The sequence below is a fragment of the Cydia pomonella genome, chromosome 6, assembly GCF_033807575.1.
Source record: "Cydia pomonella isolate Wapato2018A chromosome 6, ilCydPomo1, whole genome shotgun sequence".
Lineage (NCBI taxonomy): Eukaryota > Metazoa > Arthropoda > Insecta > Lepidoptera > Tortricidae > Cydia > Cydia pomonella.
In genome coordinates this window covers 2,223,672-2,244,185 of record NC_084708.1, presented here as the reverse complement: position 1 = coordinate 2,244,185, position 20,514 = coordinate 2,223,672, and the positions used below count along the sequence as shown (strand labels likewise).

Below are 20,514 nucleotides of genomic sequence, written 5' to 3'. Positions count from 1 at the left end.
ACCACCAGGCTGGCCGGCCGTTTCGTCGCTCGTCGAATAAACCTGTTTTTAGGTTACAATAAGGTTTTTAAAACGTTCGCGTTCTTATAACAGTTCGGAGGAAAACCGAACTAAACCGGTTTATTTCAGTTTTCCGGTATTTTACAAACCAGTTCCGAGCCTTGGTGGGTAGTGACCCTGCCTATGAAGCCTACGTTCCTGGGTTCGAATTCTGGTAAGGGCATCTATTTGTGTGATGAGCACAAATATTTGTTCCAGAGTCATGAGTGTGTTCTATGTATTTATATATTATATAATTTATATATATCGTTGTCTAAGTGTTCATAACTCAAGCCTTCTTGAGCTTACGAGTACCGTAGCGCTTAGTCAATCTGTGTAAGAAGTCCTATATTTATTTATTTATCATTTATATTTGTGATCACTCTGTCGCCTGTTACCTTACCAAGACAGATCGATGCTTATCACTTGTCAGGAGGCCTAGCACTTACAATCATTTGCGCTATAACAACGAAACGCTGTCTGTCTCTCTATCACTTTTCCATATTAGTGCGACAGAGACAGATAGCGTTTCGTTCTTGTTAATATCATTATATTAATTGTATTAAATGCCTTATAAAAATGTTATTTATTTAACTTACTAATTCTATTCTATTCTTCAACATTGGTAAAATCCATTTAAAGAAAAAAGTTAGCTATAAGTTATAAATAACATGGTCCACTAAGCTAGGGATAACCCTTTTTATTTATTTAAAAATATTTATTATCCATCATCATTCTCCTGGCGCATTCCCTATTTGGGGTCAGCCCTCCTGATACATGATCGCCACTTGTTGCGATCTTTAGTCATTGCTGGCGTTAGGCCTAGCTCCGTCATGTCCTTGGAGATGGTTCTAGTCCAGTTGGTTGGCGGGTGGCCTCTGCCTCTCTTGCCCTCGTCTATATCCATCACTCGTCTCGTCATGTGGTGTTCGTTTCTGCGCATTACATGACCATACCAGCGTAATCTGCCTTCCTGCATCTTATGGTGTATATCTGCAACTTTAAAAGTACCTCGGATATACTCATTGCGAATTTTATCTAACCGAGTAACACCTCCAGACCAGCGCAGCATTTTCATTTCAGTGACATGTATTTTCTGTTGGTCACACTTTCTCATTCCCCAACATTCAGATCCGTAAAGTAAAGCGGGTCTCACAGCTCGTTTGTACACGGTGCCCTTGGTTTTAATTGGCATTCTTGCGTCACAGAGAACTCCAGTAAGAGATCTCCACTTGAGCCATCCTGTTTTTATTCTATTTTCAATGTCACTTACGGTATCGGCTTTAACATTAACAACGGACCCTAGGTACTTGAATTCCTCGACCTTATTCAAAGGGTTTCCATCGATTGTGGGTAGTGACTGCGTGCATATGTCGCTGTTAGAGAAATTGCAGTGCATATACTCAGTTTTCTGCCGGCTCACTCTCAGTCCATTGCCTTCCAATGATGCCCGCCATGCTTCGAGGTTATATTTATTATCCAATGTCTTTAATATTTAAACATATTCCCGCTTTTCGCTCGCTTCTTATTTCTCTCACACCACCAAGTAGCAAGTCGGCAACAGTGAAAGGCCAAACATCAAACGTTTGGCCACATTGACCAACGCACGGGTGCGTTTGCGCAAGCAAAACGATTATCGGAGTATCCACCTTATACGGCAGGTTTAATGCTTGGCCAATTTGCCATTGGTTCTCGATTTGATCGGTTCGGTTATCGGAAATATGACTATAATTGTTCGGAATGGGTGAATGGTATGTAAATGTTACTTTATCTGGAATGTTGGGTAACCGTCAGAGAAACCACAGATAATATTTTAATACAACCACATAATCAAAGGGTACTTAGCTAAGGCTTTAATGAACATACTTCCATGGATTAGAAAAAGCGGCCAAGTGCGAGTCGGACTCGCCCATGAAGGGTTCCGTACCATTTATGACGTATTAAAAAAAACTACTTACTAGATCTCGTTCAAGCCAATTTTCGGTGGAAGTTTGCAAGGCAATGTATATCATATATTTTTTTTAGATTTTTCATTCTATTATTTTTGAAGTTACGGGGGGGGGGGGGGACACATTTTACCACTTTGGAAGTGTCTCTCGCGCAAACTATTCAGTTTAGAAAAAAATGATATAATCCTCAATATCATTTTTGAAGACCTATCCATAGATATCCTACACGTATGGGTTGATGAAAAAAGATTTTTTGAGTTTCAGTTCTAAGTATGGGGAACCCCGAAAATTTATTGTTTCTTTTCTATTTTTGTGTGAAAATCTTAAAGCGGTTCATAGAATACATCTACTTGCCAAGTTTGAACAGTATAGCTCTTATAGTTTCGGAAAAAAGTGGCTGTGACATAATCGGACAGACAGACGGACATGACGAATCTATAAGGGTTCCTTTTTATGCCATTTGGCTACGGAACCCTAAAAATGGACGACTATTATTTTTCCATATAAAATAATTCAGCAAGCAATGTATCACTACTGTGTTTTAACTCAAAACGTCTCATTAATGATGCAACGTCATAACTGTCACAAGTGATCATGATGTACGAAATACATTCCCGTTCGAAAAAAAAAAAAATTATGTTCTCTGGTAGTTAAGAGTGAATTAAAATGTCTTTCAGAATTGTTTTATAGCACTAAAACCTACGTCTAGTTTAAGTTTGCGGTTATATCAAAATACACATAGTATATTATGGTGTTACAATGTCTGTTTGTCTATACCTCTTCACGCTTAAACCGCTGAATTGATTGAAATGATATTCTGTATGGAGATAGTTTAAGGCCCGGGAAAGGACATCACATCTTCCTCGCGTTGTCCCGGCATTCTGCCACGGCTCATGGGAGCCTGGGGTCCGCTTGGCAACGAATCCCAAGAATTGGCGTAGGCACTACTTCTTACGAAAGCGACTGCCATCTGACCTTCCAACTCAGAGGGTAAACTAAGCCTTATTGGGATTAATCCGGTTTCCTCACGATGTTTTCCTTCACCGAAAAGCGACAAGACGGGAAAGGACATTAGATTTTTATCAACCATCATTAATATCATCATCATCTCTCGCGGATGAAGTTGCGGGCAGAAGCTAGACTTCAATAAATAGTTTTAAAATAGAACGATTCAAGGTGATTAATTTTCACGGTGAAACTCAGTTTTTTAGGAATCTCCAGTAAAAAGCTTACACTTTACTACGTGACATTTGTTTGCATTCAACCATTCAAAGTCGTAAATAAACTTTAACAATGTCACCAATTTCGGTTTTCATCAAAGCACGTACGTGACCTATCGTGACACAGTGTGAGAGAAAGTTATAAAAACTTTGTTTAATGATAAAAAAATATCTAAAGTCAACGAGTTTTTTTACCACGTTTGATTTCGATAGGAGTTAAACATTGTGGATGTTTGTTATAGTATCTAACATAAATATTGATTTTAAAAGACGATAATTCAGTCATCTTTATGTATATGACTTCGTGACAATAAAAAATATCGTAATTTGAGAACAATATGTGTAGTTATAATTTAAATAACCTATGCTTAAAATTTGGTTTACTCTTCTCATGCTCGTAAAATTGACATTTAAGTCGCGTGTAAGCGACATAAAATTGCTTATTATGCTCTAGAGCATAAAGTAAAATCAGCTACTATTACAACCATTATTAACTTAGCAATAAAGTTCAAAATTTGTCATACAAACTGATAGCCCTGCCAGTGTGCCCCACGCCCCGACCGGCCCGAGGACGAATTTCTTTAGTCTTGAACAAATATGTACGGTAAAATATCCTACATTATTCTAAATTTTCCTTGCATTCGAAGTTAAAAGCAGAGTGTATATATAACTCAGGCATAAATGAGAATTTTTATGCTATACTATACTGGTATAAATTGCCTCGGACAAAAATGGATCGCTTTATGCCCTTGCTGTACATTCTACTCTTCTCTTTCTTAACACATAATTAAATTGATAATTTTTGAACGATTAGATGTGTAAATGTCTGTTAAATAAATAGAGTTTAATATTACGTTTCCTTCTAAGTGAGTAAATCGTGATGCTCAACACGTGCAGTGATAATTATATGTTTTGACACGATAATAGTAAACGATGAATTACCTTCCCAAGGTTAGCAATTAAACTGAATTCCGGCACGAAAATTGAATAACCGTACATTCTCATTAGTTTACGCCCTAGGGCGCAAAACGATGAACAGAACGAGAGGCATATTCTGATTGTAATAACAGGTCATTAATTTGATCTGAATTTGTTATGGATATGATGTGTCAGTGTCAAAAGCGATGATTACTTATTTTTTTGTTTTTTGCTCATTAATGTTGTTTAAAGTATAATATTAATAGCTATGAAGTAATGAAATAGGTTAAGAACTCATTCACAAAACCTCATAAAAACTGGAAAGTAATCTATAATTGGTTATATACTTGTTCACAAGCTCATCTTTAACTATAATGTGAATCATTAAAATGTCGCTCGCCAAGCGTCGTTCTGGACCATGGTACGCATTTCTAATAATAGGCTAATTATGACAGTAAATGAGAACATTTAACAAAATGTGTTCTTTCTGCATTGGTTGTCCGCGCATCAGCAAGCGAACCGTAAGTAGTTTTTAGTTTTTTTTTTTTTTTAGTGTATTTTTTAAACTGTATTTTTTTTACTGTATTTCTGTTTTTTTATTTGTATTTTAAAATGATGTAATGGTTCTATTGCCTGAATAAAGAAACATTCAGTCAAATAAACAGGTATTATACAGACATTTTAAGGATTCACAATTTTACAAGTATGTTTGTAAAGTCCAGCTATTTCTTTACTAAGAGCTTATTACCGTACACTGTCTTGTTCTTGAAACACACTTTTGTTATTGGCAAATTCATCATCATCATGACAGAAGTAATTTTATTTCCAAACACACTGAACTGAACCAAATCTATAACCTGTTATTATAATCAGAATATGCCTCCAACTTTGAAACATGTAATGTGTTTAAGACCTTTTAATAATACGTAATAGAATAGAAAGCCTTGGCTGAGGGTTTTAAATCATCCCACGTGTTTAAGGAAAGTATGAAGTAAGCTGGTCAAGTGTGAAAGGGACTCATGGGTGCCTTTATAAAGACATACGTAACTTAAACTGGGTTATATAATAGGGTTGTTTCCATCTACAAATCTTAGGGCAGAATTGTATCCCAATAAATTCTTTTGGATTATATGAACATGTTAAACTACTTTTAAGGGACCTCTAATAACCATATTTTTGTAAATATTGAATTTAAAATATCTGGTGGCACACGTCACGTGACCAAACTCGAAACGTCTTTGAAGATTCTGATGACGTCACAACTCTCGGATTGACACTGTTGACAGTTAGGCGATAAACAACAAATGACAAATGTTAGTTCACAGTTCGTATCTTCTATGTGTGTATGTAGTTATGTGTCAAACCGTAAACTGTGACGTCACTTAATTTTCAAAGAGCGTTTTGGGCGCGAAAGTATCTGTCAAATATATTTTGTTAATTTAACATATTTAAAGCCATTTTTAGTATAAAATTTGAATTTTAGGGCGAGTTTTACTTAATATAGAACGTAATACAAGCGTTTCAAAAAATTGGAAACAACCCTATTGAGAAGACAAACTAAGAAAACCTCACTGGGCTACTATTATTTATTTTACAGTACATATGGGGCTACTTTATAGCACTAGTGCGAGAAGTAGCATATTATGTTACTGTGTCGAACATTTAAAGGGCCATATGTACTGTAAAACGTTGTACGATACATGTGCGAATAGGTAATTCGCAACTCGTGTCGATTTAAAACACTCCCTTCGGTTGTGTTTTAATTTATCGCCACTCGTTTCGAATTTCCTATTTTTCGCACTTGTATCGTAATGTACTATTATGAAGTGGCGTACGATTTCGTACCGGTCGCCGTGGAATCTACTGGACGCTGGGGTAACGAGGCTCTGGAGTTTTCCAGGGAGTTGGGCAGGCGTTTTCGGGAGAAGGGTAATGATCTTCGCTCTGGGTCTTGGTTGGTCCAACACGTTTCCATCGCCATACAGCGGGGGAATGCTGCCGGCATAATGGGAACTTTTGGGCCGGGCTTGTTGCAGAGTGGGGACGGGCGTTAGTTTATAGATGTGTTTGACAAAGCTTGTTGCGGAATTTATAATTTGTTTTAGTGTTAATGTACTATAAGTTTGTGACGATGCTTGTGCGGATTACATTTGTATTTGATTATCAATAAAGTTTAGAATTGAATTAGTTCAAGGAGCAAATAAATCGCGATCAACATTTTTTTTCTAGTATGTGAGTAATTTAAATACTTTAAATAGCCTAATATCTAATACCTATGATACATTTCATTTCAGTTACATGTACAAAGAGGTATTAAAGCCGGTTCATTGATTGCAGTAGGTATAATATTTAAAGAACATTTTACACTACTACTAAAACCATCAAAGTTTCCGAGAAAGAAAGAGAACCGGTGTAGCTTTATTTGACGTTTTCTCGAAAAACAAAGCATCTTTTTTTATGATACAGGAGGCAAATGGGCAGACGGATCACCTGATACTAAGCGATTACCGCCGCAAATGGACACCTGCAACACAAGAGGGTTTGTAAGTGCGTTGCCGGCCTTTAAGATGAGAGTAGGTACGCTCTTTTCTTGAAGGTTTGAAGGTCGTATCGGTCCGGAAAAACCGCAGGCGACACTTTATTCTACAGTTTAGCTGTGCGAGACAGGAGTTTCTGGAGAAACGCACAGTTGAGGACTGCCAACCATCTAAGTGGATGATGGAAATGTTGTCGCGTAGGGCGATGGTGAAGAGAAGCGGCAGGGATTCATACAAATAATTCCTCGGAGCACTCCCCGTTATACATGCGATAGAAAATGCAGAGCGAGGAGTGAGGCCACATCTCTACGCAGCGCCAAGGAGTCAAGCCGATCCGTAATGTGCTGGCAGTCGACAATTCGAGTTGCTCTTCGTTGGAGGCGGTTCAGAGGGAGAAGCTGGTACTGAGGTGCCCCTGCCCATAGATGAGAACAGTATTCCATGTGTGGGCGTTTTTTATTGATATATCGAAATTATCTTATAAGTCTCATGACACGTGATCACAACGCTTTAACTGCACATTCTTAGATATGCATGAATCATAGATTCATTTCAGGCATATTTTAACATATCGTTATTCAGAATCCTGTTAGAAATCTCTTGGTCAATGTCACAGCCATGTTAAACATGCTCTCCATTAAAATATGCACTCATACATTATGTATGGGGCAAATATTTTGCAACATCTGATAACTTATAGAACAGATTATGCTAAGCAGGTATTAGAATTAGCTTTTCTTTTCGCTTTTATATTTTGCTTTTACGTGTTAGATAATTTATTAGAAATTATGTTTATTTTAAGACTAAATTATTTTTAAAGGCCTGGCGGATTCTACAAAACGATGTAATATTAAGTCCTTTTATTCGAATTGTTTAATTTATTTGCAATGTGAGTTTTTACTATCATAGGTATGTATTTATATGTTATTTTTACTAACATAATGTTGTAAACAAACATACTTATGGATACCTGGTGTCTGAATTTTTTTTTTATTACAACAATTTGGCGGTTTTTTGCCAAAACACTTGACACATTTACAATCTATTTTACTGTACATATGTTGCTACTTTCCCGCCCTAGTACAGTAAGTAGCGCAGTCTGACGGGTCTAAAGCACTCAAAGCTCTTCATACAAGGAGTAGACTCCGGTTGGAGCAAAAAGCTATGGAAACTTATCAGGAGACAACTCCAAATTATAACAGAGGTGTTTACGGGCCATTATGGGGTCAAAGGAGTTTTGGCCAGGATGGGACACTCCGACAACACCGATTGTCGAATGTGTGGTGAAGAGGAAGAGACAGTAACACACCTAATGTGTGAATGTCACGCCCTCGCCAGACAAAGAATGAAGGACTTTGGAGCAGGCTATCTGGAACCAAAGGAATTCAAAAGTCTACCCATAAGCTCCATCACCCGGCACATGGAGATGGTCAAAAAAGCTCTTGAGTTGCTGATGGATCTTTCCTTAGGGGGCAACTACGCCAACTACAAAAAAGATCCCTATGGGTCGAAGTGCAAAGGCCCCCGAAAATTAGAATATAAGATAAGATAAGTAGCACTATACGTGCGTATGTCAAAAATTTTAATGTACTGTAAAATGTTTGCCAACTCGTGTCGATTTAAAACATTCCCTTCGGTCGTGTTTTAATTTATCGCCACTCGTTGCGAATTTCCCACTTTTCGCATTTGTATCGTAATGTACTATTACTTCCCCACATTGACCTCCATTTTTGGTCCATCTATCTCATTCGCCAATAGCGACAACAAAAGTCAAGTGAGTGTAGCCGTGATATTTAAATATTTTAGAATATGTCTCACGAAAGTTTAATGTCGAAAAAAAAAAAATGGTCTAGGACCTTGACCTCGCGTCCACATAAGTTCCCTGCCCCATGCCGTGTATCTAACGACCATCTTTAGACAATAACGTGACGCGAGACGCATGCGTCCAGCGATTATGCGCGCAAAAACTGCGCTCAATGGCGGGCGGTACGAAAGTGCGTGATTGATAATGTGGTAAAGTTATTAATTAGTTGCTTATTATTATTAAACAGTGGTTTTACAAGGTGTTTCCCAGTTGGCAATTCAAAGACAGTGTCGTTTTTGTGGGTAAGCACTTATGACGAAGGGCAATTAAGCAGAAACGAAACTTTATTGCAACACTATATTCAGTACGCTACCGAAGGCTGGCACATTTAACTATAAAGTGCATTCTTACTTGTCCTATCATATAAACAAACACTTCTCGAAGACATTATCACACTTTTCTCTAGAATTACACAATAATCGTCACTTAAAATGTTGTTGTATATTTAAAAAAACTCACTAAGTATTGAAATCAACCAACCACTGAAAAATATCATTTCTAAATAAGATTCTAGAACGAACGGATCATCTGACATTATGATGTCTAGATTGTCTATGTATCGTATTGTTGGAACGTCACGTTTGTTTACATGATAAGACACGTAAGGATGATAACACTGTATTTTAAGGCAGCTGCCGATACTTTCCTGCTTAAATTAATCTCAATTCCTGGTATTTTTAGCACAATCGTTCGTTGTGGTGGTGATAAACTTAACTAAATTCCACCATATAGTTTGTCTCACTGAATGACAGGGCAACGTATGACTGGTTACCGCCTGTGGAGATCCTAAGGCGAGTTCTTTGTCCAGCAGCAGTGAACTTCTTTCCACTATTAATGCATTAGCGTTAGCAATCTAGTGCATCTCTATATGAAAGTTCTTACGTACCGTTTTTTTTTAAACCATAATGTAACATACAGTACGTACGTAAATTGTATTTTTTTATTTAATGCATGTTAGCTATATGATGTAATTTTTTGAAAATATGTGTTCGCCGAATTTCTTGCTGGTCCCATATTGGGATAGCCTCGTACAATTTAGGAGGGATTTAAATCTCCTCGGTCAGAGGTGTATAGTTAAAGCCGTCGTGGCTTTTTTGACGTTCATAAGCGCATTTTTATATATAAAAAATAAACTATCTTTATGTAATGATGAGATTACGCTTATGTGCGATTGCATTAGGTATTATAAAAAACTGCTTACTTTTTAAAATTTACCCAGCGGCTGAAGCACGGTGGCAATTTTATCACTTGTCACTATGCTTATCACTTTCGCGCTTACTTTTTAGAACGTGACAGGCATAGTGACAAGTGATAAAAATGCAGTTCTACATATAGCTGCAGAGATAGATAACGGATAAGTAGCCAGCGCAACGCATATAAGTATACGGGTATTATTATCGTATTAATTCTCAGCTCGGATCATCAAACAACTGTTCAACAAAGCCCGCGTAGTGAAAGTGCACGTGCCGTGACGTAACAGCGGTCAGCGGTTGTTGACATCTTGTCAGTGTGTCATGTGTCTCGTGGCATTTTAGAACAGGGATAAGTGACACATATGACTTTTCAGTGTCAGGTGTATTGTATAACGGTCAACAGTTGTTGATATGTTGTCGTCAGTGAGACACAGGTCTCGGGACATTTTAGTGAGAAGGGGTAGGGGACAGGATTCATCACACACATCATGATTAAAAGGCCGTTATCGATTTTAGTCACAAAAATGTCAAATAGATAGATTTAGTCGATGAAATTGTACGCCTTTTGCTAACTATTAGAAATAACAAGTACTGGTCTTATCATCTTTCATTTTAATAATTTTTTTTTTTTGAAAACAGACTCATTTATTAGTAATGATTTTTTTTTCTGATGCACGTTTAGGTAAACGCGCGTAAAGCACTGATTTTGTCGATCTTATTTCTAAACGTAAAGTTTGGACTGCTAAAAATTGTAGTTTTATACACATATTCTGTACTTTAACTTTAATAAACTACATTTTTGTTATTAAAATTTGAAGTAGTGTAAATGAAAGTTAGACGAAATCAATTTTCTCCAGAAATTACTTCAAAACAAGTTACAATTTCTCTGAAAATTTACTTAATTTCCACGTAATTTTGATACTTAAACAATCTACAACATTGCTGAAACTGTTCTTATACATCATTTTGTATTATTTACCACTATCATTTTATGATGAATTTTTAAAAAACTGTCCCTTCTCGTCACATATTACCGGGGACGCACGCTTGCGACCTCATTATTAAAAGGCAAGATAGACGTGCTAATAGAAACGAATACTTGTTATTTAGATGTTACGTAACAAAAGGTGTACAATTTCAACGACTAAATCTATCAATTTTACATTTTTGCTCTAAAATCGTTACCGGGCCCTTAAGAACGGTAACTAAGTCCTCCGGTGGGCGAGGCGGGAATCGAACCTGCGTCTTCAGCGGCTAACATCCTGCCGGCCTAGCCAAGGTGACAATCGCTATCGCTACGACAACGAAAGGCTTTTTCTCTCTATCACTCTTCCATATTAGTGCGACAGTGACAGTTGCGTTTCGATCGCTATGGAGCGTAAGCGATTTGCATGTTGGCTACGCGGCCTTACCACGGTGCTACCATTCCCAAATTCTCTGGTGTATCCTTTGATCAACTCTAAGGGCGAGCTGCTTGCTTCTCCTATACGAATCCTTTACTGGATTACGGTATAGGAAGAGAGATGGTGCTGCCATCTATCCTACTAGGGAACAAATCATTTTTTTTTACACGACTGCCCAATATTGTTTTTAGGATTCATGTTTGTATGTATGTGAGTTTCTTTATTCCACCATAACTTCCAAATCCCTACACCGATTTGTACGAGTGAGGTATCGTTAGAATCGTTACGTTAACCCGAGTAACATAGGCTATGTGACGTCACAAATAAAACAACATGGCCGACTTAATACACTATATTGCGCTACCTTTAGAAAAAAAAAATCGTAGGAACCTATCGAGTGGGGTATCAAAATAAAGAGCATTGAAAGACAATTAAGAGTAAGACTAGATATGAAACTTACGCGTTGAAATTATATTTTAGTAAGTCAAGATTTTTTTTAAATATAAACTAAACATATGTATAGGTAATAAACATCATTTATTAAGTGACTGAAAACGATATCATACACTAAAGAAGAAGTGATCAAATAATATAAAATAATTTATATAATTATTTATATTACTTGATATTTTTCATAAAATAATTTGATTTGTTATTAGTTAGATCATGACCATGTTTATAGTTAAATGCTTACGGTTGCCAAAAATACTATCTTCAAACCTTCATATTAGATAATGATAGCTCTTTGTAGCCAAAGCCTTGTTACTCAATGCGCTGTCGTGGACAGATATCTCTCCAATGCTCGGGCCAAAAAAGAGGAAGTCCAATCTAATCGACAGGCTATGGTAGACCGTCTGAATTTGACACTCAAGGTAGTATCCGATTGGGGCGACGCAAACCTGGTCAAATTCAACGCTACCAAAACACAGGCGTGTCTGTTCTCTGCGAAACGGAGTCCTTTCGACCTGACTCCGACTTTCCGGGATGTATCCGTACCGATATCCGACCATCTCCAGCTACTTGGCACAAGTATCTCATCTAACCTGAGCTTCGGGGCGTATATTGAATCTCTGGCTAAATCTGCAGCTAGACGATTAGGCGTCCTCTCTAAGGTCAAGCAGTACTTCACACCGGAGCAGCTTCTTCAGCTTTACATAGCTCAAGTCCGGTCGTGTATGGAGTATTGCAGTCACCTTTGGGATGGATCCGCCAAGTATCAGCTAGCCACCCTAGATTCCATAGACAAACGCGCTAGGAAGCTTATTGGGGATGCGAGATTGGTAGAGGCTAGACTGCAGAGCCTAGAACACCGTAGAAAGGTAGCCTGTTTATCGGTATTCTACAGGATACATTTCGGGGAGTGTGCGATGGGATTACATAATCTTATCCCCCCATCTCCGTTCTGCCACCGTGGGACTAGACGCGGACTTGCGTTTCACCCTTACGTCGTTACTTTACCACTGATTCGCACTAAACGCTACGCATCCAACTTTATCATGCGTACGGCTAAGGAGTGGAATTCACTTCCTGCAAATCTATTCCCAGTCCACTATAACTTGGACCTTTTTAAATCGAGAGTGAATAGACATCTTTTAGGTAAGCATGTTCCATCCTAGACTACATCGGCACTTTCCATCAGGTGAGATTGTGGTCAAATGCTTACCTTTTCGGAATAAAAAAAAAAAAAAAAAAAAAATGCGCATGATTCGGCCGCGGCAGATAATCTCAGATTATCTCCGTTAATGCCATTTCCGTTACGGCAACCGCATTCCGAGTTTAAAAATATGATTCGGTTTGATATTCATTTGACAGTAAATACTTGTAGTGCATCTCAGTCGTATAAATAAATAAATAAAATAAATATTATAGGACATTATTACACAAATTGACTAAGTCCCACAGTAAGCTCAATAAGGCTTGTGTTGAGGGTACTTAGACAACGATATATATAATATATAAATATTTATAAATACTTAAATACATAGAAAACACCCATGACTCAGGAACAAATATCCATGCTCATCACACGAATAAATGCCCTTAACAGGATTTGAACACGGGACCATCAGCTTCGTAGGCAGGGTCACTACCCACTAGGCCAAACCGGTCGTCGGTCGTCGTATAGGTGTCGCTAGGAGAGCTGAGGTGAATGAACAAACACCCAACACAAGCGAATTACAAAAACAGTATTGAATGAATGAATGAGTGAATATGACTAGGGTTTACAATCCGGATCCGAAATGTATGGAATTATCCGGATCTTCCCATACATTTCAAACCCGTCGTGCAAACTCTAAATGTGGCTTAAGCGAAAAAAAACTTGAAAATACTTTTTGGCCAATCTTGCAGTTGGCGGTTAAACTTGAATACTAATTTAAAAATCTCGTTGTCTATACATGATTTTGTTGTTGTGAGGGTGACTTAAACTCCGGAGCAGTCATTTCTAAAATATCGATACGGACAAAGTGCCAAAAATATTTATACACGACCTTATTGCCTATATATTAAGGCAGTGTATACATATTTTTGGCACTTTGTCCGTATCGGTATTTTTAGACGTGACTGTACCTACCCAAACCTATACTTATGTATTTGTGCGAGCAAATGACAAGTCAATAACAAATCAAATTCATATTTTTAGAGTTCGAATGCCGCCACCAGCTTTAATAAACATGTTATGCAATATGCAACCAGTAAGGTTACAAGTATGTTTTAATTTTAACAAGTCCACGCATAAGGTGTTTAGATGCAATCGTTCAAGTTTTATTTTACTAAGATATGATTGCCGATTATCGAGTCACGTGGTGGCTCTAACTACGCGACTTCAGTGGTTATGTGTTGGTTTGAATGATTTGTCCCAGTTATTTCATGGTAGCAACATGTTTTGGATTGAAAAATATCTGGTACAAATGGTTTATTATATTATGGTCTAAGGTAAAATTACAAATTTAACGAGAATTTCCTGGTTTAGCCACGCCTAACCCAGGCTGACTTAACCTAACCTCATCACTTATTACATATTGCGATCCAAGCATCCTCGAGGGGCAATTTCGGAACCGAAAATTGTAAAATATGATTTCAATACTTACAGTGTGGCTTAAAAACAGTAATTAGTGATACTTTTTGAATAAATTTTTTTATTCATTGAAATTGTATACAAAAGTTACCTGAATATACAAAAGGCGTACTTATTGCTGTAAGGCATTCTGTGCCAATCAACCTCACGAGAAATTATAGTAGGCTATGCATTTAAAAACCGAAAACAAAACAGAATTTAATGAACTCAATTCTTTAATACTTCAATTCAATTCAATTCAATTCAAATATACTTTATTCATGCAGGCCTAGCAACAAGCACTTATGAATAGTAAGACAGTATTACATATAATTATCTTAATCTAATTATCAGAGCAATTTATTGATGTTGTAAATGTTATTCCATATATAATACTAATGAATATAATTAATCATTTCGAATCACAATTAATCCCACGTTGTTTTATCATTCATGTAGTCTTGTGTGGTATAATAAGCTTTAGAACGTTATACACATAATATAAAAAATATATATTTATAACTACCTACTCGTCTACAAATATATATAAATAGGTTGTTGTAATATGTTATTATAAATGTAGGTAAAGACCCACAACAAGATGTATCTGAATCTGAATGAGAGAAGCGCGAGACCGGTCATTGTGGAGATCCCTGGGGGAGGCCTAAGCAAGTATGCAGTAGAAGTATTTCGGCTGATATAACGATGATAAATATCAAAATAGTCCCTTCATGAACTGTCAGGATTAGTTGCCAAGCGGACCCCAGGCTCCCATGAGCCGTGGAAATTAGTCGGGACAAACGCTAGGAAGAAGAGAGAAGTTTACTATGGTACGAGGTCGGTTAAGTAAGATGGTTCCAAATATTTTAATTTATCTCTTCTAACTACTTACATTTCGCAATACACTACCCTCAAAGCTCGGCAAAGCCTTATCTGAGGTCAACGACCGACCTATTGCGTTCCAAGTTCGAAATTTCACTCTCGATGCGCCGACGCACGCCGGAATGTTAATTAATTTATTTGCTATCGCCTTTCCAAAGTTGTGACCGTTCTCACGCTCACGAAACATATGTACAGTCACGTCTGAAAACATCGACACGATCGAAGTGCTAAAAATATGTATACACAACTTTATGGCCCATAAAGGTAGTGTATACATATTTTTGCCACTTTGTCCGTATCGACATGACAGTACCCTAGCTACGACAAGAATCAAGCAAGTTCCAAGAGTATCCTTAAATAACCGGCCAAGAGCATGTCGGGCCACGCTCAGTGTAGGGTTCCGTAGTTACTCTTCCGTCACAATAAGCTAAACTGGAGCTTAAAGTATAGTAAATTGTTAACCAAGGGATGAAACGGTACCTTTCACCCGAGTTAAACAAATAGGCTTTGCATAATCAGTACCTAATTAAAGCAAGTTTTTTTACTATGAAGGGAAAACTTTTTGCGATAACTCAAAAACAGCTAAACTGATCATGTCCGCTATAGTTTTCATTTAATGTCTTTTTTAAGCTCTACTTCCACGATTTTTTTCATATTTTTTGGACCTATGGTTCAAAAGTTGGAGGGGTGGGGGGGGACACATTTTTTTTTCTTTCGGAGCGATTATCTCCGAATATATTCACTTTATCAAAAAATGTTTCTTGAAAACCCCTATTAGTTTTGAAAGACCTTTCCAACGATACCCCACACTCTAGGGTTGAAGCGAAAAAAAAAATTCACCCCCACTTTACATGTAGGGGAGGTACCCTAAAAAAATATTTTTTTTAGATTTTATTGTACGACTTTGTCGGCTTTATTGATTTATATATCCATGCCAAATTTCAGCTTTCTAGCACTAACGACCACGGAGCAAAGCCTCGGACAGACAGACAGACAGACAGACAGACGGACATGGCGAAACTATAAGGGTTCCGTTTTATGCCATTTGGCTACGGAACCCTAAAAAGGACAAAACGTATTTATTGGAACAACGGTCCGGGGCCTTCGGTCTAATGGGCCTTTAATCAACTGAGCTATTGAGACTTACTCGAACCTCGGTGATTTTTCAATCGCTTTTTTCTTTACCAAAACTTATGGGTGTTCGGTAAAATAGCAGGTTTAAATTTTGCTCGGACAGTTAAATGATTGTAAGGTTAATGCATTTCGGTACACCTATACTATCCGCAAAACTATCTGGCCGGTCAGGTCATAATGCCATCTCTTTCACTCTTGGTTGGTCTTAACAAGGGTAAAGGAGATAGCATTATGATCTCAGTGGCCAGTTAGTTTTGCGGCAAGTATAGCATTATTGTTTTTCTTGTTGTATGTTATACTTTCGGGCGCTAGAAAAGCGTAAATATACTTCAAAGCGTTCAATGTTGCCACTAAATATGGCAACCACTCTCTGGTAGCCGAAAGTTTACTGGTTTTCCCATCGAACCGTGAGTGGTGGGCCGCCACTTGAAAGGTTAACACTGAGGTTCGATTTTCAAAATTTTGTTGGGGTTGGTTTTGCAAAACTATGTCAATTAAGAAAAGAAAAAAATGTATATCTTTTTCTAAAAATACCTATCGCTATAGATGAATCCCTAAAGATAACTTTGTCAGAGTTAAATGTTAAGATTTTCACTTGTCCCAAAAAGCTTGCACGCATTATGAAACAGAACTTGCGCTTTTTGAAACCGGTCCTGAATCGACGCTTGCGCAACTGACAAACAGCTCCTTATTTAGTGAAAGGATGTAGTAATTAGGCATTGCTATTAACACGCTATTTCGTAAAAAATGCTGCAGAATTTAGCGAATCGATTTTGAGACCTATTTTCCAAACATGTTGAAGGCCGTCAACTAAAAAATATGGTCATTTAAAATGTTGCTTCAGAGCACGATGAGAATTAAATTTTTGGTACAAGCTTTTATCGCTGACTGTAATTTTCTTTCCACAGGTAACTAATACTCATCAAGACTATTCTAACAACCCCAAACTAAAGGTGGGCGCCGACCTAAAATTTGCCGGCGGCGGCGCGCCGGGGAAAATTGGTCGGCGTGGCGGCGCCGCGCCGCGGCGTGGCTTTTTTTGTAAAAAAAACTCAATTTTTAGATGCGAAAAGTTTTATTCATGTGTTTTTACAATTATTGTAGTTGTCGTGTATGAAAATAATTTTATTTACGCGAGTAGGGCTCAAACGTGATCGCTTAGCATTTAAAACTAATCCAGCTATAGAAAAGACACGTTCGCTCGGGGTGCTCGTTGCAGGAATCGCGAGAATAGACCTGGCAAGTGCAGCTAGTCCTGGGAAAACATTCTTTTTCTCCCGCCAATAGGCAAGAACATCCCCGTTCAAGAATTCTACCTCTTTAGGATCAATCGTCGCTAGATATCTCCAACATTCTTGGGAGAAATCTGACTCTGGTAATTCATCAATGTTGCTGCAACTACTGTGCTTTTTAGATAATTTTGTCAGCAAAGATTGAGTCGAAGAAGAGCTTGGTTGTGGCTCTGATACATCATGAGAAGTTTCACCAGATTCGGAACGTGGCAGATCAGAGGATCTAATGAGATCATTAATGCAATCTGCCAGAAAAGCCGCACGGTTTGTGTTCATTTCGAATAAATATGAATCAATTTCTTTTAATCCTGAAAATCTGGGATCAAGAAGAGATGCCAATACTACATTCTTTGTCAAAGGAAATCTGTGGTCAAATTTCTCGAGCATTCTATTTTTGAGCGATATCATCGTCGCAATTTCTTCGTCAGAGATCGAATTTAAAATCTCTTTTAATTCAGCGCGAAACACTAGAGCTAAGTTGAGAGAAACAGACTTTTGCGCACATAAAACTTCAACCGCTTCGCGAAATTTCCGAAGAAATCTGATGAGGTCTTCCAGCAGGTTCCAATCGGTTTGTACCAGTTTCAAATCTTCCTTGCCAATCCTAGTGAGAATAGAATTTACTGGTTTCCTATTGCAACAATGCGCCAAACTCTCCAACATACTAAGCACACTATGCCAACGGGTGGGCGTTGCGGTTTTAATGCTTGGCAATTGGTTTAAATTGCCAAACTCGTCGTTGAATATTTGAGAGTTTTGTGAAACTTCATCGTCGTCATCACCAATTGGTTCATTTTCGTCATTTTCCAGAACTTCTGAAACATTTTCGATTTGTTGTAAAAACTCCATTTGCTCTTTTTCCGCTTCCTTCTCCAATTCGGGCAAGCGATACCTTATGGCTTTTACAATCTTTTTAACCTTCTTTATCAACTCTTTCAAAGAAGGGACATTTTTAATCCCATCAGCAATGACCAGGTTATGTAAACCATGCCCCAAACATAGATGGCTGTCAAGACCAGACAGCGAAATGGCACGCTTAACGTTTGATCCTGCGTCTGTTACCGTATGCAACTCTTTATCACACAACCCAAATTCTGATACTGTAGTATTTATCAGTCCTTGAATCTTTTCTCCTGTCTTTTTTCCTTGGACTAGTTGAGTACTGAGTGTAAAACTTTTGAGCTCGTAATCTGAAAAAGTAAAAATCTGTAAGAGTACTGGATGGAATATGGGTGACATTTCTACGTTATAGTCTGCTACAGTAGAAAACCAAGGATAGGAGGCCTGTTTCCTAAAATAGGCCACAAACTAAAGGTAAGTCTAATATTAGTGGGTTCTCTCTCACCAGCAGTAATGAAATGAAGCGTGAATGTAATATAGTTGAGTCTTCGATACTGGTCCGTCCACAAATCAAACGTAATAGAGACATGTCGTGGAGTTCCTGTTAATATTTGGGTTTTCACAGTCGCAAGCATAGTTTCATATACGTCATCTAGCGCACCTCGACCAACAGTGTATCTTGATGGCATGTCTTCATCAGAGACAATTATGTTATATTTCTAAAATATAAATACACAGAACAATATAAAGAATTCAGTAAATTTAAAAGGTAATGAATTAATGACGCTATTTTCTTATATTCACTCACCTTAAAGAAATCGATCATCCCTTCATCCGAAACAGAGTCAAATGGCATGAGTGAGGTGCAAAACCAAAGTGCTAAATCTCTTGCAAGAATCCATTTATCTTTTTTAGTAACCATATTCATTGTTGAACTGGAAGCAACTGTGGCTCTTGCTCGAGGGCGTGGGGTGGGGGTAAAAAAGTCGTTTATAAGTCTTGTTGACTCAGTTTTGTCCTCCCTTATATTGTGAGAGTCTCTTAAGTGTCTTATAAGATTCCCTGTGCTGATGGTTTTGCCATATGACTTAATTTTGGCCCTGCAATTAGTTAAAACGTTATACTTAATATGAGATAATTATGTTGTTTTTACTTCAATGTGACTGATTGTTAAGTTTCTGCAAAATAACTAATATTAGTAAAAACCCAAAATACAACCAAAATCCAGATTAAAACTCCGCAACCTTATTTTCAGAGCATTAGTATATAATTATTCTATTTCATCCATATGTTTAGTCAGCAGCTTAAGTGATCGATTGAATAAGTAGGTACACAAACAAGTAAATACATATTTTAGGAGTAAAAAATCTGTTTATAATTTATTATGTGTAAACAATAAAATTAAAATATTCGTACACATATTCACTTATGTCAGAAAACTTACTAGATAACTCACTGAGTGGATATGCACTTCTGCAGCTGACCGTACAATTTTTTATTCAAGTCGTGTAAGGAAACTAATAAGAATAAGCATGACAGTTTTAAGAAACACACACACACACACACACATTTCATTACGTACCAAATTCAAAAATTCAAAAATAAGGCCAGCAAAGGCAAATTAATATGCAGTAGGTAGTAGGTAGGCAGGACGGCAGGACGCAGATGCAGGTTAGTTTTGCGTTAGGTGCTGTAAAGTACAAACATTGTTTCCTAAATACATACAAAAATACTGAATACAGCACTGAGCTGTCAGTCAGAATGGTCCAGCGCATCTAGTACATCTTGAACCTAGAAAAAGTTACATTGCGTCATTGTCAATAGTCTGTCCCACAGACGTGATTGATTTATAGGTAGTAGATACCTACTTCTTTTAATAATATACAGTAATTAATATACCTATAATAAGAGAATGTGAGTTTAGATAAATACTTACATTTCGAACGATATATCACCATTTTCAGATTGGCAGGCTGTAAGACATTGCTTGCAATAAACTTGATCAGTGAAAATTTTACTCCTTTTGTTTTCTTCTTCCAAAATCAATTGACCAAAGTGCTTCCACGCGAAGCTAGATTTGATTTTCCGATCAAAAAGTACCGAAATTGAAATTTTTCTAACATTTTGCTAACATTAGTATTGGACGACATTTCGACTAATTCTTTACGTAAATAAAACAGTCGGCAGG

At 37.4% G+C, this 20,514-nt stretch overlaps 2 protein-coding genes across 4 annotated transcripts in view; one reads left to right on the top strand and one right to left on the bottom strand.

Annotated features, from left to right (window-relative positions):
• Positions 1-20,514, top strand: part of LOC133518612 (uncharacterized) — a 254,454-nt gene that overhangs the window by 78,353 nt on the left and 155,587 nt on the right. The gene's annotated exons all lie outside the window — the stretch shown is intronic.
• On the bottom strand, positions 791-20,204 carry LOC133518577 (uncharacterized). The gene is made up of 5 exons (XM_061852239.1): positions 20,052-20,204; positions 19,135-19,426; positions 18,832-19,045; positions 17,980-18,676; positions 791-974 (listed from the first exon to the last, which is right to left on the bottom strand). Exons 1-5 carry the CDS (start codon positions 20,099-20,101, stop codon positions 791-793), a joined length of 1,437 nt encoding a protein of 478 aa, XP_061708223.1. The 5' UTR covers positions 20,102-20,204.